This window comes from Bufo bufo, chromosome 2, assembly GCF_905171765.1.
Source record: "Bufo bufo chromosome 2, aBufBuf1.1, whole genome shotgun sequence".
Taxonomy (NCBI): Eukaryota; Metazoa; Chordata; class Amphibia; order Anura; family Bufonidae; genus Bufo; species Bufo bufo.
The window spans coordinates 298,053,379-298,076,011 of NC_053390.1; the positions used below are offsets into that span (position 1 = coordinate 298,053,379).

General features: G+C 43.2%; 1 protein-coding gene across 4 annotated transcripts in view; it reads right to left on the reverse strand.

Annotated features, from left to right (window-relative positions):
* The window catches only part of LOC120988974 (leukotriene B4 receptor 1-like), a 97,974-nt gene that overhangs the window by 72,549 nt on the left and 2,792 nt on the right, over positions 1-22,633 (reverse strand). For 2 of the 4 annotated variants that reach the window (XM_040416797.1, XM_040416796.1), the window contains exon 2: positions 4,955-5,059. In XM_040416797.1, coding sequence (XP_040272731.1) covers positions 4,955-5,005 — 51 coding nt within the window. In that variant the 5' untranslated portion in view covers positions 5,006-5,059. Of the gene's footprint in view, positions 1-4,954; positions 5,060-5,469; positions 5,652-22,633 lie in introns of those variants that run through there. The other 2 variants (XM_040416798.1, XM_040416799.1) reach the window with 2 other exon arrangements.

A 22,633-nucleotide genomic window follows, 5' to 3' on the forward strand; every position in this document is an offset into this window, starting at 1 on the left:
CTAAAGCATCTGCCTATCAGTGTTACTTATCTTTGCTTGGATGAGGAAGGACTGTGGGTTTCTCCCAGGAGGTGCTGTCCTGCAACTGGGGTGTCTCTACTGAGCTAATCCTAGCCTCAGGAGCTTCAGGTGGACGAAGTAACTCCTCTAGTCCCCTGGAATGAACTACCACTCCCCTGTCTGGGCCTTCCTATATATATCTAGGGCTCTCTAGCTCCCTCTAACGTCTGGGAGGCTAAACTACACCCTGACAGGCCTGACACCCAGCTAACACAGGGAAATGCATATAAAAACACATTAGATGTAATAGAGACACATTAACCCCTTTTGTGCAGTGCCCACCTTTACCTAGTGGGACACTACACTAACAGCAGAATAAAGTAGAGACAGGTGAGTTGATTTCAGCGGTTTGTCATTTATAAGTTAAAAGTAAGTGGTTACCGAGAGCCAACATCACAATCATTGCAGACTGAGCCTTGAATAGAGTCCCGGCCACCTGAGAAGAGTCCTGGTTATCCATGAGTTCCTGCCCACCTGCTGATGACTGACAGTCTTCTACCTAGTTTTCTCCCTTTTTCTCTAGGATAGAACTGCCAATCATCAGCAGGTGGGCGAGAGTGCAGGAGATTAGGAATAACCAGGACTCTTCTCAGGTAGATCTGACTCCTTTCACGGCCTGGGCTGTAATGATTATGATGCTGGTTCTCGGCAACCACTTACTTTTAGCCCATGAAATGCTGAAATCAGCATTTTTATCACTAATTTATGCTGCCCTCAGTGAGGTCTAGTAATTTTCATAATTGCTGTAGCATGTAACTAGTATTGCTATAAAAGCGGTCTGCATGTTTTACAGGAGTGGTGACAGGTCCTCTTTAATGCTGGACGTGTGGGCCATCCAGAGTGATTGTAGTGACTGATTTTCTAACATGATAAAGGATCTCACATACGTATGTTAACTGTGCCTGTTGCATAATATACTGTATAGTGTACCATAACCCCCATGAACTGTGCCTGCTGCTTATTATATCGTGTACCATACCCATTCCCCCATGAACTGTGCCTGCTGCAAATTATATAGTGTCCATGCTCCTCCCTTCATGAACTGTGCCTGCTGCATATTTTATAGTGTACCGTACCTACAATAAACTGTGCCTGCTGCTGTTGATGCATTTTATATAGTGCCTCCAACATTGCTGTTTTTTTTTATATTTGATACTTTAATGAATTATTTTGTAACAATAAAGATATATTTATTTATCATTTATCTGTGTTTATTTTTTTGGTTGCTATTTTATATAGTGCCTCAGCTTTTGCTTTGACAGTAACAAATGACTTGCTGCATGCCACTGTAGCCTTAATGTCAGAAACAGGCGTCGTTCCACTATAGAACAAAAAAGAATGGCGCACCATAGGGTAATAACGTAAAGAATATAGATAAAAAGGTATCTCCACTGGGGAGGCTCACCTGATAGAGTTGTGCTAGTTTAGGCACAACTCTAATGTGGACGTATATCAAAGTGCCATGAACTCCTCACAACGGATGGTGTGCAGCCCGGGATGGATACTTCTGTTCAGGGATGCCTGGAATCCCGCAGAAAGCCAGTGGTTCAGATAAAAGAAAAGGTATCCCACGGCGCAAAAACCCCCCAAATGTTGGAGTGATATTGGTTATTATTTATTTGAGCAAGTGGTACAACGCGTTTCGGGGTTTAACCCCTTCTTCAGGTACAATTAATGCAAGCCAATTGTACCTGAAGAAGGGGTTAAACCCCGAAACGCATTGTACCACTTGCTCAAATACATAATACCAATATCACTCCAACATTTACTGTGGCCTTAATGTCAGAGCGCAACCGTGAGGGACAGTTGCCACTGTAAGTGCCGGAGTCTGGACTGATGACACAGGTCAGGACTGGTCAGGTCACACTGCGTGCTCTGTGTGGCACACTAAAGTTTCTCTGCAGGGTTCTAGGCTAGCCAATCAGCAGGCTAGCTCTGCTAGATAATTCTGATTCACCAGCCTAGCAAACAGCGGAGACACAGGGCGTTTCTTACAACTTAGAAACATAGAAACATAGAATGTGTCGGCAGATAAGAACCATTTGGCCCATCTAGTCTGCCCAATATACTGAATACTATGGATAGCCCCCGGCCCTTATCTTATATGAAGGATGGCCTTATGCCTATCCCATGCATGCTTAAACCCCTTCACTGTATTTGCAGCTACCACTTCTGCAGGAAGGCTATTCCATGCATCCACTACTCTCTCAGTAAAGTAATACTTCCTGATATTACTTTTAAACCTTTGCCCCTCTAATTTAAAACTGTGTCCTCTTGTGGTAGTTTTTCTTCTTTTAAATATGCTCTCCTCCTTTACCGAGTTGATTCCCTTTATGTATTTAAAAGTTTCTATCATATCCCCTCTGTCTCTTCTTTCTTCCAAGCTATACATGTTAAGGTCCTTTAACCTTTCCTGGTAAGTTTTATCCTGCAATCCATGTACTAGTTTAGTAGCTCTTCTCTGAACTCTCTCTAGAGTATCTATATCCTTCTATACATCCAAGCATTCTGCTGGCATTTCGTGCTGCTCTATTACATTGTCTTCCTACCTTTAAGTCTTCTGAAATAATTACTCCTAAATCCCTTTCCTCAGATACTGAGGTCAGGACTGTGTCAAATATTCTATATTCTGCTCTTGGGTTTTTACGCCCCAGGTGCATTATCTTGCACTTATCCACATTAAATTTCAGTTTCCAGAGTTCTGACCATTCTTCTAGTTTTCCTAAATCCTTTTCCATTTGGCGTTTCCCTCCAGGAACATCAACCCTGTTACATATCTTTGTGTCATCAGCAAAAAGACAAACCTTACCATCGAGGCCTTTTGCAATATCACTTATGAAGATATTAAACAAAATTGGTCCCAGTACAGATCCCTGTGGAACCCCACTGGTAACATGACCTTGTTTTGAATGTTCTCCATTGACTACAACCCTCTGTTGTCTGTCACTCAGCCACTGCCTAATCCACTCAACAATATGGGAGTCCATGCTCAATGACTGCAGTTTATTGATAAGTCTTCTATGTGGGACAGTGTCAAAAGCCTTACTAAAATCTAGATATGTGATGTCTACTGCACCTCCACCGTCTATTATTTTATTCACCCAGTCAAAAAAATCTATAAGATTTGGACTAAGGAGCCACTGATGAGCTAGGTAAGGGTAGGGGTGGCTAGTACAGGGGTAGCAGGGAGACAGAATAAGGGGTTTAAGCTCTGAGCACAGACTCAGGAGCTGAGATGTTAAAGGGGTTGTCCGAGTTTTTTTTTTGTTCTTTCTATGTTCCTAACTAAGTAAATGTAACAGCTTTCCAATTCACTCACTTTATCTCCAGTGGCTGGTTTCTCAGATTTCACTGAGGGTCACATGACCTGTGATGTCAGCTTCTCTCCCTGCTCTGATAAAGGTCGTTTACAAGCCTGTAAACGAGACGTCACTGTGATGGCCACGCCCCCTTCACTGCCGTCTGCTAGGATTCTTAACCCCTTCAGCTGCACACACTGGGTAGCTCTCCAGGCAGTGAGGAGACAATGCTGGGCACTGGAGCTGACATACTAGAGAGAGCATTGCACAAGAAGGTAGGGGGAAGATCCTGTGAGTATTAGCAGTGTCATTATACCGCTGCGACTTGTAGTCCTACACATACAAGTTGCTGTTGATTCTCCCAGCAGGCAGACATGTCACTCAGGGCAGCTCTTGTATCCACTCCCTTAGCAGTGTCATTATACAGCTGGGACTTGTAGTCCTACACGTACAACATGCTGCTGAGTCTCCCAACATGCAGACATGTCACTCAGGGCAGCTCTTGTATCCACTCCCTTAGCAGTGTCATTATACAGCTGGGACTTGTAGTCCTACACATACAACATGCTGCAGAGTCTCCCAGCAGGCAGACATGTCACTCAGGGCAGCTCTTGTATCCACTCCCTTAGCAGTGTCATTATACAGCTGGGACTTGTAGTCCTACACATACAACATTCTGCTGAGTCTCCCAGCAGGCAGACATGTCACTCAGGGCAGCTCTTGTATCCACTCCCTTAGCAGTGTCATTATACAGCTGGGACTTGTAGTCCTACACATAGAACATGCTGCAGAGTCTCCCAGCAGGCAGACATGTCACTCAGGGCAGCTCTTGTATCCACTCCCTTAGCAGTGTCATTATACAGCTGGGACTTGTAGTCCTACACATACAACATGCTGCTGAGTCTCCCAGCAGGCAGACATGTCACTCAGGGCAGCTCTTGTATCCACTCCCTTAGCAGTGTCATTATACAGCTGGGACTTGTAGTCCTACACATACAACATGCTGCAGAGTCTCCCAGCAGGCAGACATGTCACTCAGGGCAGCTCCCTTAGCAGTGCAGGGGGAGGGGCAGAGATTGTTTTTATTGCATGTAAACAAAGGGCCAGAAAAGAACCAGGGAAATGAGGAAATATATATATTTTTTTGCATAAAACTTGCTTAGCTCAGTTATATATCAGATTTTCAGTGCTATATTATTTTTTTTCATAACTCGGACAACCCCTTTAAGTGTAATTAAGGGATGCCTATCATCCACAGAGGGGCCCCCTTCCCCCTTGGGCCCCATAGCACCTGTGTGGTTTGCCTCCTTTGGAGGTGCAGGGCACCCACTGTGATGTGCTTCATCATTTAGTTTCTTAGAATCAATATACCTTAAAGAGCTAGTGCAATAAAATACACATTAATATAAAAACAGTATTACTCACATAGGCAATTCTTAGCTCCTATATAGTGAAAAACATTGCAATATATACCATAAACAATATGTACATGTAAATTTTACACAAATTAGAACAAAGTGAATTATTTTAAAACAGAAACCAATCATTGTATTCAATTATATATATTTTAATAAAGTTTGAATTTTGAATCTTACCTGGTGATAGAGGTGGGATGGTATAGCCTGATAAACCTTCCAGATGGGCATGAGACGACTGAAGATCGATTTTGATTGGATAATCCTCCAACGTCTTCTTGAAACCAATAAGGCAAATGAGATTGATTAGTGCACATTCACGTAAGTATATTCATCAAACACCTCCCCCCACCCTATTCTTTTCGCGAGGATTATTGATGAAGGTAAAGTCACTTAAGTCTGAGTGGACTATAGGTGGTTATTATTCTGTTTGATTTGATTTATATTATATACATTTGGTATATTTTGTTATTTATCAATTATATAAATATAGGTAACATAATAAGCATCGCGGCCAAATGTGTATCTACTACTTAAATAAATATACAAAATTATTCTTACTCTATATATGTGTCGTCTTTTTATTAACATAGCTAATCATGGCATTATAAAAGGTATAATAATAGAAACTATGACACCATGAGTTGGCAGTAAGACAAGCACTCTTACAATGGAAGGATAATAGGGGCAAATACTTTTTAGGTGAATCGGCTTTTTCCTGGATGTCCTACAGCAGCACAAAACAAATAGGGTTTTATCCCCTAGGTACAATCAGAAGAGAAATATTAGACAGCAGTAAATTATTAAGTAATCAATCAGACACTACCCCTTTATAAGGAGCTAATGAACAGGCACACAATGTATTTCTTTTTTCTCTAGGTATAAAGAGACATGTCTGTTTTCATTATCCCTTTAACCACTTCACATCCGGGCCATTTGCCCCCTTCCTGACCAGGCCTAATTTTGCAAATCTGACATATCTCACTTTATGTTGTAATAACTTTGGAACACTTTTACTTATCCAAGCCATTCAGAGATTGTTTTCTCGTGATACATTGTACTTCATGATAGTCATAAATTTGAGTCAATATATAAATTCACAATTTTTTTAATTTCAATTTCTCTGCTTTCAAAACAGAAAGTGATACCTCATAAAAAAATAATTACTTAACATTCCCTATATGTCTACTTTATGTTGGCATCATTTTGGAAATGTAATTTTAATTTTTTAGGACGTTAAAAGGCTTAGAAGTTTAGAAGCAATTCTTAAAATTTTTAAGAAAATTGCCAAAACCCACTTTTTAAGGACCAGTTCAGGTCTGAAGTCACTTTGTGGGGCTTACATAGTGGATACCCCCATAAATGACCCCATTGTAGAAACTACACCCCTCAAGTTACTTAAAACTGATTTTACAAACTGATTTTACCACAAGAATTAAAGTAAAATTAAGATAACATTTTTAAATTTCACTTTTTGGGCAGATTTTCCATTTTAATCTAATTTTTTCTTTAACACATCGAGGGTTAACAGCCAAACAAAATTTAATATTTTTTACCCAGATTCTGCGGTTTACAGAATCACCCCACATGTGGTCATAAACTGCTGTACGGGCACATGGTAGGGCACAGAAGAAAAAGATCGCCACATGGTTTTTGGAAGGCAGATTTTGCTGAACTGGTTTTTAGATGCCAGGTCCCATTTGAAGCCCCCCTGATGCACCCTTACAGTAGAAACTCCCAAAAAGTGACACCATTTTGGAAATTAAGGGATAAGGTGCCAGTTTTATTGGTACTATTTTTGGGTACATATGATTTTTTGATCATTTATTATAATACTTTATGGGGCAAGGTGACCAAAAGATTGGTTGTTTTAGCACAGTTTTTATTTAATTATTTTTACAGCGTTCACCTGAGGGGTTAGGTCATGTGACATTTTTATAGAGCAGATGGTTATGGACGTGGCAATACCTTATATGTATACTTTTTCTTATTTATTTAGATTTTACACAATAATAGCATTTTTTAAACAAAAAAATTATTTGTCCATATTCTGAGAGCTATATTTTTTTTAAATGATTTTCTTATGTAGGGGCTCTTTTTTTGCGGGATGAGGTGATGGTTTTATTGGTACCATTTTGTGGGACATATGCCTTTTTGATCACTTGGTGTTGCACTTTTTGTGATGTAAGGTGACAGAAAATGGCTTTTCTTGACACAGTTTTTATTAAAAAAAAATTACGGTGTTCACCCGAGGGGTTAGGTCATGTAATAGAGCTGGTTGTTACGGATGCGGCGATACCTAATATATATACTTTTTCTTATTTATTTCACTTTAACACAATTATAGCATTTATTAAACCAAAAAAATGATGTTTTAGTGTCTCCATGTTCTGAGAGCTATAGTTTTATTTTATTTTTTTAAGCGGTTTCTTATGTAGGGGCTCATTTTTTGCAGAATGAGGTGACTGTTTTATTGGTACCGATTTGTGGGACATACGTCTTTTTGATCATTTGGTGTTGCACTTTTTGTGATGTAAGGTGACAAAAATGGCCTTTTTTTACACCGTTTTTATTTTATTTTTATGGTGTTTATCGGACTGGGTGGATCATGCAATATATTTATAGAGCTGACAGTCACGGACAGGGCAATACCAAATATGTCTATTTTATTAATCTTTTTCTATTTTTAACATTTTTTTTATTCCTTACTTGGGGAATTTTTGTTTTTTTTTACATGTGAAACCTTTTTTAATTTTTTTTATTTTAACGCTTTCTTTTTTTATTTTTTATTTTACACTTTTCGTCCCCCATAAGGTCATACAAGACCTCTGGGGGACATTTAACTTCCTTTTTTTTTGTTATTTTTTTCACTATTGATTTCTCCTGTAACGGGCTGTGAAAGACCCGACAGCTCCTGCACTCTCCCGGCCCCGGCGGTCACATGACTGCCGGGCCGGAACAGAAAGCGCATAGCGCTTCCTGCTCTGTATACACAGCGCTCGGTGAGCGCTGTGTATACAGCGATCTAGAAGGCAGGGACACCTAGGAACTATCCCTGCCTTCTCTAAGGGTTGCCCTGCTGTCACGGACAGCGGGCAACCCGATTTGCAGCTGCACGATTAGCGTGCAGCTGCGATCTCTGAATGGACATTCAGAAGTGTCCATTCAGAGATAGAGAACCACCTCCCAGACGTTTATAGTCAACGTGCGGATGGGAGGTGGTTAAAGAACATGGAGGTTTTGTGATCCCAAGCCGTAGTACAGAGAGGGGTCTCTGTCCCTTGAAGTTGTTCGGTGTGCTGCCTTCTCTTAGGTGTATTTTACACAGAGCACACTGAATACGCAGACTGTGTTGTTTATTACTCCCAACCCACCCACCCATCCCCTGTTGGTGTTGGGTAACAGTGGTTGTGGAAGCACAGCTCTCACCCATTCACAGGTGTCACTGCGGGGTTTGCAATGCCGGGGGCTGGTGCTGGAGGTTGTGGGGAGCTTCATCCATATTGTGCATGCTCTGGGGTTTGCCGGCGCATCACAGGAAGCAGAACTTATCTTCCGCTAGCTTCAAATGCCAGGCGCACTCTGCAAGCCTGCAGAGGTTTCTCTACCAGCAAGGTACATGGTCTCTGAGGCTTGAGGTGTTCTCTGCCCACACATTTGTATTGATGGCTTGTTAAGCAGGAGTCTGTTTGGCTCATGAGACCCCTGCCTATTACTATGAAATATTTCTCTGCTGATTATATGGGTAGCTTTGCTTCCTAAACATATGTCTATATATAAGTGATCTTTTGCTAATTACTTTTGTTTGTTTCCTTTTGATCTTATATGGCTGCCTCTCAGAACCAGGTCAGAAAGAGAAATAGCAAATCTACACACAAACTGTGTAATCAATACCAGCAGCCTCTTCCTGATGAGTGTTCCATTGATGTCTGCTCCCAATGCACTTCACCCCACCAGTCAAGTCAGATGCAGCCAAAAGATGTCCTTTCCTGGTTCAAGGACAAAATGGAAAAGGTATTTGATGAAATGGTATATGTGCAGAAATACAAAAGACCTAGGAAAGAGCAAGTATTCTCTCCTCCAACAGAGGTTTTCATCATCTGAGGATTCTTCTGCTTCTGAGGGGCAAATTATGTCAGAGGAGTCTGATTCAGATGACACAGACGATTTATTCCTCTTAACCAAAGACAAGCTACAATCTCTGCTAACAGCAGTTAAGTAGACGGTGGAGTCTAAAAAAGATGTACATCACAAGTCTAAGCGTGATAGACTCTTTTATTTTCCTCCAACAAAATAGAAGGTTTTCCCAGGTCATCCATTACTGAAAGACTGGTTGAAACACGACTGGGAGAAACCAGAAAAAAGACATGATCCAGGAGTGAGATTTAAATCTGCTTATAAGTTAGATAGGAAATTCTCTCAGGATTGGGAGGCATCTCCTAAAGTGCATCTGGCAGTGGCGAGACTTTCCAAGAGGGCTTTTTTCCTACAGAGAACCTCTGTCTGTTAAAAAATCCTATGGACAGGAAGGCGGAGTCTCTCATTAAAAAATCCTATTTGCCTCTGCTACTGCTTGTGAAGCTGCCTGTGCTACAGTGGCTAGAGCTTTACGGATCTGGTTAAGCCAACTCACATAGGATTTACAGGCTGTAGTTCCCAGAGAAGAAATCCTGTCCCCAATATGCCACTCCTGTAGTCAGCCTCTGATTTTCTATGTGATGCTCCCCTGGTTTCTATTGCATTTGCCTCTAGGTCCTTGGCACTCAGGTCTAAGCGTCAAAGAAGATTCAAGCCTAGAAATGAAAGTTTGGTCTTCAAAAAGAAGAACGATATTAGAAAACAATCTGATTTATGACGCCAGGGAAACAGTAAAAGTGGGAGCCAGACTTCTATATTTTTCTCAGCAATGGTCTCTAACATCCTCAGATGCATGGGCAGCGTCCACTATAAAGCAAGGCTTCTTGTCAATTCAAGTCACAATCCAATTATACTTCAACTTCTTCTAGAATTTGTGCAAAGGGTGCTCTAGAACCGGTTCCGAAACACACACAATGAAAATTAATTTATTCAACGTTTTTTCCAGTTCCCAAACCTGGAGGCAAATGGAGACTAATCATAGACTTCACGTTTTTAAAGAATTTCCTTGTCAAATGAAAATTCAAGATGGAAACTATCAGGTCCTTTCTTGACCTTACTAAACAAAGGAGATTTTCTAGCAAAGATAGACCTGAGGGATGCTTATCTTCACATTTCTATTCTACCAAAGCATCTCAAGTTTCTCTGTGTGACTCTCCATCGGCCGTTCTTCATTGGCTGTTTACTTGCCTGCCAACTCTGAGGATGAAATGGGTTTGTGTGGTTCCATACCTAGACGACTGGCTGGTGAAGGCTAATTCTGCTAAGCAGTTGTCCCAAGATCTCCATTCGACTGTTCTCCTGCTACAACATCACGCCTTCCTGATCTACAAGACCAAATCTCACCTTATTCCGACCAAAGAATTACAGTTCCTGGGATTTATCATAGATTCCAATCGAATGACAATAACATTATCCAAAGAAAGGAGATTTAAGAATCGCAGCGGAACTCATTATCTGATCTCTCAAACCTTAGTGACGGTCCGATTTGCCTCCTAACCTGGGCTATCGACAGTGTTCCATTGGCAAAGGCCCACATTTTGTCTCTTTAGCAGAACATTCTTTCTTCAACAGATGTCATCTTCATCTCAGAATCTGGTGTTCCACAAAGCAAGATCTTCTTTGGTGGCTAGTCCCCTCATGTCTTCAGAAAGGAAGATGTCTTCTTCCTCATCCCCTGAAACTCCTCATCACGGATGCATCCTCTTGGGGTTGGGGTGTCCATGTGGACAATCAGTGGATCCAAAGGCAGTGGTATGACAAAGACAAGTTATTATCTTCCAATATGAAAGAATTGAGAGCAGTCAGATTGGCTCTGATGCATTTTCAGTCTCTACTCCAACACAACTCTGTTCTTGTACAGTCAGACAATCTCCCCACTGTATTTTAAATCAACAAACAAGGGGGAACCAGAAGCCCACAGTTGGAAGAAGAATGAAGACTCCTGATGAAATAGGTAGAACAGAAAACCAAAGGCATTTCATCTCTCCATATGAGAGGAGCTGTGAATCAAAAAGTGGATTTCCTCAGCAGGAATCAGATTCATCCAGGGGAATGGAGCCTGAACCAAGAGGTTTTTAACAAGGTGGTACACAGGATGGATCAACTGGCCTTAGATGTTATGGCCTCTGTTCACAATAGAAAATTGGAATAATTTTGCTCCCTTTATCATTCGAGGGAAGCAACTGCTGGAAGGGGTCACTGGTTTTTGTGTTTCCCCTGCTTCCCTTAATCCTGAGAGTTTTAATGAAAATTCTGGAAGAGAAAGCAAAAGCCATTGAGATTCTTCCATTCTGGCCACGCAGAGCGTGGTTCTCACTAGCATGGAAGTGAGGGATACATTTCAGACAGTCTACTTTGCTTTAATCCCTGTGTAGGGCACATAGCAATCTAATTAAACAGTGTCCACATTGTTTAATAGATAAGCAATTCCATTAGGTCTTGATTCACATCCCCTGACGAAGCCACTTCCGTGGCGAAACATGTCGGGTGGGGTGTAATCGTGCTGTGCTTTAGTTTTAGACAGTCCAAGTGGCAAACACAGTGAGCGATGTTTCACTGAGGGCAAGTTAGTCAGCAACATGTGTGTCCATTAAGGCTTGCCACTGCACAGTACAGATAGATAAAGATAGGGGCGGCACACAGATAGTGTTTAGCAACAATGTATGCCATTTAGTCATGTGTTAAATACACATTGTAGCAATTGCAGGGCAACTGACCAAAGTGCTATACCTGTGGAATAAACAGGCAAATATCAACTACAATAAATACTTGTGTGGTTAGACTTTAGCACTATTCAGTCATCCAAAGCCTGCTTTTTATGAGCATACATGTGCACAACCAACTAGCTATCACAGCACCAGCCTGCCCCTATGACAATACAAGTCACACTCTGCTGCCAATGGCTAATGTATTCCTTTAGGAATAGGGTTATGTGCATACCTTTGCAAAATTGCATTTAAAATCACACATGTTGTTTTGCTCATTTTCCAAAACAGTGTAATGAGCATTTGGATGTGGTTACAACATCCATATGGCCACATGCCTCTCAGTTACCGCTAGTGATTACTAGCAGCCAGTGGGTAAATTGGCATCAAAACCCATCTTGGACTGATAGTTTTAACTATTCCTTCTGTCCTGATACCGCATGTTTTAAAATAATGAAATAAAGAGATAATTTTACAAATTTAGTGGAGATCCCTAAAGGGATTTTTTTGGTCCAATGACCGTTGTTCTTTTGTAATCCCTGTGTAGGGCACATAGCTATCTAATTAAACAGTGTCCACCTTGTTTAACAGATAAGCAATTCCATTAGGGCTTGATTCTCAAATTAGGGTGAATAAGCTGTGTAATTTAACTGTTATTTAGGTGTACACCTTGTTAGAAAGATAAGCAATTCCATTAGGCCTTGATACCCAAATTGGGGTGAATAAGCTATCTAATTTTACTGTTGTTGGGGTGCCCACCTTATTTAAATAGAGAAGCAATTCTATTATGCCTTAATTCTCAATTTGGGGTGAATAAGCTGTCTACTTCTCCTGTTATTGGGGTGTCCACCTTGTTTACTAAATATGCAGGTTTATTTTGCCTTGATTCTCATATTGGGGTGAATAAGCTGTGCAATTTAACTGTTATTTAGGTGTCCACCTTGTTAAAAAGATAAGCAAATCTATTACGCCTTGCTTCTCAAAATGGAGGGAATAAGCTTTCTAATACTACTGTTATTGGGGTGAACATCTTGTTTAATAGATAAGCAATACCATTAGGCCTTGATTCTCAACTTGGGGTGAATAAGCTTTTTAAGTTTACTGTTTTATGGGGTGTCCACCTTGTTTGATAGTGTTAAGGAAATTATCCAGCTTTTCTGAAAGTGGATATAAAATTCATAAGATCTTTTCATTTTCTCTGTATACGTGATACAATGTGGTGACATTTGGAAAAGAACAAGCATAAGCTAAAAAACCTATAAGAGTGAGCTGTGTGTGTTAAGATAAGATAAGGTTTGTACGTACTACTAACCGAAATCTGCATCTCTTGTTAAAAAATCTAAACTCATTAGTTAACACATTTTTGCTAAAGTGAAACTGGTAAAATGCTAACCAATCAATAGATGGATTCAAAAGCCATTATTGAAATGTCTGTAAACCAATCATGTTTTACTTTGAGGGGTTACACCCTTTTGAACTGTGTATAAATAAAGGATGCAGGACACATTATGTTAGGGTCCTGACAAGGTTTTGAACTAAACTCAGACTTCTGTCATTTTCCTCCGTCGACGTCATTCACCTGAACACGAGGCAACGATCATCACGTGGCTGACCCTTGGCCTGCCACAACAATAGATAAGCAATTCCATTAGGCCTTGATTCTGAAATTGGGGTGAATAACCTGTCTACTTCTACTGTTAATGGGCTGTCCACCTTGTTTAATAGCAATTCAATTACGCGTTGATTCTCAAATTGGGTGATATACCTGTCCCATTGTATTGTGTGTGGCATGTCCACATTGATTAATAGATAAGCAATTCTATTAGGCCCTGATTAACAAATTGGCATGATACACGTGTCTCATTCTACTGTTTGTGGCATGTCCACATTGATAAATAGATAAGCATTGCTATTAGGCCCTGATTCACAAACTGGGGTGATACACCTGTATCATAGTGTTGATAGAGCACCGTAGTGCTCGGGCCGAACACATTGTGATATTTGGGTGCTCGACCGAGCACCTGAGTATAATGGAAGTCAATGGGAGAACCCGAGCAGTAAACCAAATACCCCCTGCTCTGAAGAGGGGAGGGTGCCTGGTTCATAAGAAAATGTCAGAAATTGTTGCATCTTGGACTCGCTGGTTGCTGCTGGGAACTATGTTGTCCAAATAGTACGGCACTTTCACATAATGACAATAATACGCACAAAACAAAGGGAAAAAAAAATCGATTTTAGAGGAAAAATTGATAGAAAACATTCTTTCCTGAATATTTACTTGCATATAAAGTGCAAGTGCTGCCAAAAATTACAAGAGGCACTCCGATACACCCTTAGTTACACATAAAGGAGGGCATCATACACACCCTTTGAAAATCATGATTGATGGCCTGCTGGTGACCCTCAAAAACATTAGGAGCAAGGGCCTGCTGATCTGACCATCTAAAACATTATGGGCGGTGGCCTGCTGCCGCTTTGGTAACTCTAGTTAACCTGGGGCCGATGGCACGTCCCCGTGACGGCGACGATCCATTCGGATGTCTGGCCTATCAACTTTCGATGTAATTGTCAGCTCAAAACCATTGTAAACTACGGGTAACTGGGAATCAGTGTTTGATTCCGGGGAGGGAGCCTGAGAAACGCCTAACACATCCAAGGAAGACAAGCGGGTGTCGCGTAAATCACACACTCCCGACTCGTGGAGGTAGTGACGATAAATAACAATACAGGACTCGTAAGATGCCCTGTTATTGGAATGAGCAATAAAAAATTACAGGGAATGTCACTGCAATATTTTGGATGAGGAAACGTTATACAGGAGAGGCCCTGCTGCCGCTTTGTTGACTCTAGATAACTTCTGCCTGATCGCACGTCCCTGATCCATTTGGATATCTTCCATATCAACTTTCGATGTTCTTTTATGCGCCTAACATGGTGACCACCGGTAATGGGGAATCATTGTCCCTCGGAGAGGGAGCCTGATAAACGGCTATGGCTACTACTTCAAAGCAAGGCAGCATGAGTTGCAGGCCTGCAGGTGAGCTGACCCTGTAAAAGATTTGAGTTGCGGGCCTGCAGGTGAGCTGACCCTGTAAAACATTATATGCGAGTGCCTGCGGGTGAGCTGACCCTGTAAAACATTATATGCGAGGGCCTGCAGCTGATCTGACCCTCTAAAAAATTATATGCGAGGGCCTGCATGTGAGCTGACCCAGTAAAAGATTTGAGTTGCGGGCCTGCAGGTGAGCTGACCCAGTAAAAGATTTTAGGTGCTGGCCTGCTGGTGAGCTGAGGTGGAACCGAAAAACCCAACTTGATTTTGATGGCTGCATTAATCTGCAGGTGACCTTCATACAGCTCTACAGATTTGTTTCCACCTGCATCTTTCTCAACAATCTGTGGCCTCAGTCTTTTATCCAGACTGTCATTGTGCCCTTATGTGGCCTCCTCATGCTGCCATCTCTACACCATGTCACCTTTCCACACAGTTTTATCACCATGCTGCTGCTGATGCTGCTTAAAAGGCCTTAAACTGATCACCAGGCCCACAATTTAATTAAGGCTTTGGAATCGATAAACCCAACTTGCTTTTGTGGGCTGTATAAGTGGCGTAGCTAGAAATGACTGGGCCCTACAGCAAATTTATGAATCATTTTTTAGCGACCCTTTCCTTTCAGGCCACCCCCATTCCTGTGGCTAGTAAAGATCGCTCTCTCAGACCAGGGCCAGCAGCTGTTCCATCCGTTTTATACACTGTCTATACTGTCACTGTATATAATTTTATTGTGTGATACTGTTGAGGGGGCCCTGACCAAATCCTTTAGTCCTCCTCTTCCTGGATGGGCCCCTTCTGGGTCAGGGCCCCAAAGCTGCAGCTTCCCCTGCTTCCCCTATAGCTATGCCCCTGGTCTGCATTAATCTGCAGGTGACCGTGATACAGCTCCACAGATTCTTTCCATCTGCATCTTTCTAAACAATCTGTGGCCTTAGTCTTTTATCCAGACTCAGTCATTGTGCCACTATGTGGCCTCCTCATGCTGCCATCTCCAGACCATGTCACCTTGCCACTCATTTTTATCACCATGCTGCTGCTGCTTAAAAGGCCTTAAAGTGATCACCAGGCCCAGAATCTAATTAAGGTTTTATGCACAAAACCAAAGTAAAAAAATCGATTTTATAGTAAAAATTTATTGAAAACATTCTTTACTGTATATTTACTTGTATATAAAGTGCAAGTGCTGCCAAAAATTACAAGGAAGAGGCACTCCGGTAAAACCTTTATATCACATAAAGGAGGGCCTCATTCACATTGAGTTGCGGGCCTGCAGGTGAGCTGACCCTGTAAAAGATTTGATTTGCAGGCCTGCAGGTGAGCTTACCCTGTACAAGATTTGCGTTGTGGGCCTGCAGGTGAGCTGACCCTGTAAAAGATTTTAGTTGCGGGCCTGCAGGTGAGCTGACCCTGTAAAAGATTTTAGGTTTGGGCCTGCAGGTGAGCTGACCCTGTAAAAAATTTGATGTGAGGGCCTGCTGGTGAGCGGACCCTGTAAAAAAGTAGATGTGAGGGCCTGCTGGTGATCGGACTCTGTAAAAAATGATATGTGAGGGCCTGCTGGTGAGCGGACCCTGTAAAAAATTTGATGTGAGGGCCTGCTGGTGAGCAGACCCTGTAAAAAATTAGATGTGAGGGCCTGCTGGTGAGCAGACCCTTTAAAAAATTTGATGTGAGGACCTGCTGGTGAGCGGACCCTGTAAAAAATTATATGTGAGGGCCTGCTGGTGAGCGGACCCTATAAAAAATAATATTTGAAGGCCATATAAGCGAGGGCATTATATGTGAAGAATAAGCAATGCATGTTGATATGATGGAAGAGAAGTAGGAGGATGAGAAAAGGAATATTCAACCATATACCCTTGTTTGTGGTGGAAGGGGTGCATGGGAATACAGTCTATTAACTACACTGCGTGCAGAATTATTAGGCAAATGAGTATTTTGACCACATCATCCTCTTTATGCATGTTGTCTTACTCCAAGCTGTATAGGCTCGAAAGCCTACTACCAATTAAGCATATTAGGTGATGTGCATCTCTGTAATGAGAAGGGGTGTGGTCTAATGACATCAACACCCTATATTAGGTGTGCATAATTATTAGGCAACTTCCTTTCCTTTGGCAAAATGGGTCAAAAGAAGGACTTGACAGGCTCAGAAAAGTCAAAAATAGTGAGATATCTTGCAGAGGGATGCAGCACTCCTAAAATTGCAAAGCTTCTGAAGCGTGATCATCGAACAATCAAGCGTTTCATTCAAAATAGTCAACAGGGTCGCAAGAAGCGTGTGGAAAAACCAAGGCGCAAAATAACTGCCCATGAACTGAGAAAAGTCAAGCGTGCAGCTGCCAAGATGCCACTTGCCACCAGTTTGGCCATATTTCAGAGCTGCAACATCACTGGAGTGCCCAAAAGCACAAGGTGTGCAATACTCAGAGACATGGCCAAGGTAAGAAAGGCTGAAAGACGACCACCACTGAACAAGACACACAAGCTGAAACGTCAAGACTGGGCCAAGAAATATCTCAAGACTGATTTTTCTAAGGTTTTATGGACTGATGAAATGAGAGTGAGTCTTGATGGGCCAGATGGATGGGCCCGTGGCTGGATTGGTAAAGGGCAGAGAGCTCCAGTCCGACTCAGACGCCAGCAAGGTGGAGGTGGAGTACTGGTTTGGGCTGGTATCATCAAAGATGAGCTTGTGGGGCCTTTTCGGGTTGAGGATGGAGTCAAGCTCAACTCCCAGTCCTACTGCCAGTTTCTGGAAGACACCTTCTTCAAGCAGTGGTACAGGAAGAAGTCTGCATCCTTCAAGAAAAACATGATTTTCATGCAGGACAATGCTCCATCACACGCGTCCAAGTACTCCACAGCGTGGCTGGCAAGAAAGGGTATAAAAGAAGAAAATCTAATGACACGGCCTCCTTGTTCACCTGATCTGAACCCCATTGAGAACCTGTGGTCCATTATCAAATGTGAGATTTACAAGGAGGGAAAACAGTACACCTCTCTGAACAGTGTCTGGGAGGCTGTGGTTGCTGCTGCACGCAATGTTGATGGTGAACAGATCAAAACACTGACAGAATCCATGGATGGCAGGCTTTTGAGTGTCCTTGCAAAGAAAGGTGGCTATATTGGTCACTGATTTGTTTTTGTTTTGTTTTTGAATGTCAGAAATGTATATTTGTGAATGTTGAGATGTTATATTGGTTTCACTGGTAAAAATAAATAATTGAAATGGGTATATATTTGTTTTTTGTTAAGTTGCCTAATAATTATGCACAGTAATAGTCACCTGCACACACAGATATCCCCCTAAAATAGCTAAAACTAAAAACAAACTAAAAACTACTTCCAAAAATATTCAGCTTTGATATTAATGAGTTTTTTGGGTTCATTGAGAACATGGTTGTTGTTCAATAATAAAATTAATCCTCAAAAATACAACTTGCCTAATAATTCTGCACTCCCTGTACATTAAAAACAACACATGTAAAGTGCCTTTATGTTCATCAGCATTCCTCTGGCGGAGTCGAGAAGTCATGGTCAATCCAGGCCTTGTTCATTTTTATATGAGTCAACCTGTGAGCATTTTCAGTTGACAGGCAGATACGCTTATCTGTTATAATGCCACCAGCAGCACTAAATACACGCTCAGACAAAACGCTGGCGGCAGGGCAGGCCAGCACCTCTAAAGCGTAGAGCGCAAGTTCGTGCCACGTGTCCAGCTTGGACACCCAGTAGTTGTAAGGCACTGAGGTATCATTGAGGATGCTGACACATTCTGCTATGTACTCCTTCACCATCTTCCAAAATGTTTCTCTCCTTGTGGCACTAGGTCATGCATCAGGGTGAGGGTGCTGCCGGGGTGTCATGAATCTGGTCCAGGCTTTGGAGAGTGTTGCTCTGCCTCTGTTGGAACTGCTGTGTGTTCCCCTTGTATCCCCTCCTTGGTTGGCAAAGGAAGTACGGATTCTGCCGCCAGCGTTATCAGATGGAATATTTTGGAGCAATTTCTTCTGGTATTGCATCATTTTTCTCATTCTCTCCACCAGAGGAATGAGAGATGAGAAGTTCTCATTGTAGCGGCGGTCGAGAAGGATGAACAACCAGTTTTCCGTGTGGTTTAAAATGCGTATAACGTGCGGGTCGCGGAAAAGGCAGCCTCACATGAAGTCAGGCATGTGAGCCAGAGTACCAACAGGCGAGACTTCGCTGTTGTCATCAGTAGGATCACTCTCAATCTCCTCAACCTCTTCTGCCCACCCACGCAGAACAGATGGAATTAAATGTCCATGAGTACTACCCTCTGTAGCTGAGGCAAGCGTCTCCTGCTCCTCCTCCTCTTCAGCCTCCAATTCACGCTGAGAAGACGAACTGAGGGTGGTCTGACTATCATCAACCTGTGTAATGTCTTCCCCCATTTCCACCTCTTCCACATGCACAGCGTCGTCCTTAATTGTGAGCAGAATTGTTTGAGAAGACAATAGCGTTATCGCCGCTCACCATCTGTGTTGATTCCTCAAAGTTGCGTAAAACCTCACAGAGGTCAGACATCCATGCCCACTCCTCGCTTGTGAATAGCGGAAGCTAACTGGAAAGGCGACGACCATGTTGCAGCTGGTATTCCACAACTGCCCTCTGCTGCTCACAAAGCCTGGCCAACATGTGGAACGTGGAGTTCCAGGGCGTGCTCACGTCGCACAACAGCCAGTGAGCTGGCAATTTCAAGCGCCGCTGCAGCGTTGACAGACTGGCTGAAGCTGTCGGTGACTTGTGGAAATGTGCACACACGCGGCAGAGCTTCACCAGTAGCTCAGGCAAATTGGGGGATGTTTTTAGAAACCGCTGAACCACAAGGTTGAATATGTGGGCAAGGCATGGGATGTGTCTAAGGTTGCCCAGCTCCAAAGCTGCCACCAAGTTACGGCCGATATCAGACGCAACCATGCCTGGTTCTAGGTTGAGTGTCGAGAGCCACAGCTCAGTCTGGTCTCTTATCCCCTGCCACAGCTCTGCGGCGGTGTGCTGTTTGTCACCTAGGCAGATCAGCTTCAGCACGGCCTGTTGCCGCTTCCCCACTGCAGTGCTACATTGCTTCCAGCTACGGACTGATGACTGACTGGTGTTGCATGCGGATAATTTGAAGGTGTCAGTGGAGGAGGAGGCAGAGGAGGAGAAGTGGGGGTTGGAGCCACTAACATAGGTGGTGGCGGTAACCCTGATGGAATTGGGGCCTGCAATCCTTGGTGTCAGTAGCACCTGTGCCATCCCAGGGTGTGAGTCACTCCCAGCCTCCACAACATTCACCTAGTATGCCGTCAGGGAAATGTAGCGTCCCTGTCCGAAAGCACCTGTCCATGTGTCTGTGGTTAAGTGGACCTTCCCAGTAACTGCGTTGGTCAGGGCACGTGTGATGTTAAGGGACACATGTTGGTGTAAGGCTGGCATGGCACACCTTGAAAAATAGTTTCGGCTTGGGACTGCATAACAAGGGACAGCCACCGACATCAGGCTGCGGAAGGCCTCAGTGTCCACAAGCCTAAATGGCAACATTTCCAGGCCCAGTAATTTGGAAAGCTGCGCATTTAGTGCTATGGCCTGTGGGTGGGTCGCTGGGTATTTGCGCTTATGTTCAAATGCCTGGGGTAATGACATTTAGACGCTGTGCTGGGACAGGGAAGTGGATGTGGTCGCTGATGGAGCTTGCAAAGGTCCAGGTGCAGGGAGGGAGGCATCCGGGCCTGTGTCTTGGATTGGGGATTGTCCAGCACTTAACACAGGGAAAGAGGAGGCAGTGGTGTGACCCGCAGATATAGATTGTGGACCCAGTCGTTCGGCCCACCTATTAGGGTGCTTTGATGCCATGTGGCGGATCATGCTGGTCGTGGTGAGGTTGCTAGTGTTCACTCTCCGGCTCATTTTGGTGTGGCACAGGTTGAAAACTACTATTCTTTTGTCGTCCACACTTTCCTCAAAAAAGCGCCATAATGCCGAACACCTACCCTTTGGCAAGGGAGATTTACGCAAGGGGGTGCTCCGTGGAACAGTTGCAGGCCTGTTTAGTGGTGCCTGCCTTCTACCTTTTGCCACCCCACTGCCTCTTCCAGCCTGTTGCAGTGCTGCAGATCCCTCCCCCTCTGTACTGCTCTCCTCGCTCGGCTTGTTGCCACCTTCCCAGGTTGGGTCAGTGACCTCTTCATCTAGCACCTCCTCTTCCACTTCCTCACTCTGATCATCGACCTGATTTGTTGACCTAACCACAACCTCAGTGATTGACAACTGTGTATCATCCTCTTCCTTAACCTCTTGAGAGTAATTGCGGTTGAGTCATTGGCAACTGTGTCTCATCATCATCCACCTCATTAAACACTCATTTCTGTACCCCAGCGTCATGTTCTTGTGACTCTGGATGCTAAAGAGGTTGGGAATCAGGGCACAGGATCTCAGGTCCCTCTTCAAGTGTGCTTGGCGAGAGGGCCAAATCAAATAATGACGATGCAAAGAGGCCCTCGGAATTTCCGAGTGTGGGATCACTTGTTTGGCCAGACTGTAAATGGTGGGAGGAAGGAGGATCAGGGTGAAGATTGTGTGGACCAGACTCCTGGCTACTGAGACTGGACTTGGTGGAAGACAGGGTGGTGGTTAACCGACTGGTAGCACTATCTGCTGCAATCTAACCGACCACTTGCTCGCACTGGGATGACTTCAAAAGTGGTGTCCTGCGCCGCCCTGCAAACTGGGACATAAAGCTAGGTATCTTGGATGATTGTTTTTCTTGTGCTCTGGCAGCAGGCACAGTTTCACCGCGCCCAGGGCCACGGCCTCTGCGTGCACCATCAGCATCACAGCCACTTCCCTGTCCCTTAATGCTCGCCTTCTTCATATTAAATGTTATATGTTATAAGGGACCGTTTATAGGCAAAATGTGGATAAATTATGGAAAAAATATAATTGTTTTCGCTAATATTTTTCCCAATATCTGGCCCTGACACACGCTATTGCAGTGCAGATGTAACAATTCACTGCATACACCGTTTATAGGCAAAGTGTGGATAAATTATGGAAAAAATATAATTTTTTTCGCTAATATTTTTCCCAATATCTGGCCCTGACACACGCTATTGCAGCGCAGATGTGATAATTCACTGCAGACACCGTTTATAGGCAAAGTGTGGATAAATTATGGAAAAAATATAATTGTTTTCGCAAATATTTTTCCAAATATCTGGCCCTGACACACGCTATTGCAGCGCAGATGTGACAATTCACTGCAGACACCGTTTATAGGCAAAGTGTGGATAAATTATGGAAAAAATATATATATTTGTTGTCAGTAATATTTTTCCCAATATCTAGCCCTGACACACAGAAGGTATTGCAGCACAAATGTCACAAGTCACTGCAGACACCCTCTATCGAAAAAGTATTGTAAAGTATCGAAAAATAATTCGCTGGCTAAATTATATTGCTGCCAGCCTGCCACCACACACAAAAGTCCTTAAAAGACTTTTGGGTCTTTGAAACTTTTTTCTATCGAATATATTGCGATCACACTCCTGAAACTATCTGTCCCTTCCTAAGTGCAGCTCTCCCTGACTCACAATGAGCCGAATCCGCATCACCAGGTGCTATATAGCACCCAATGATGCGTTCCGGCCAGCCAATCACTGTAATGCCAGTAGCCAACATGGCTACTGGCATTACAGTGATGGCAGTACTTACCTGCACGTTTATTGGCTGCTTAGCAGCCGCGAAACCTGCGGGGAGGAGACTCGAGCATGGTGCTCGAGCACATGCGGTACTCGGCCGAGTACCGCCATGTGCCGAGCATAGTGATGCTCGAGCCGAACAGGTATTCGGCCGAGCATGCTCACTCAACACTAGTGCTTCATTCTACTGTTTGTGGCGTGTCCACATTGATATTCAACTGCTTCTGTGACAGTTACTGTGATTGAGTGTTACAAA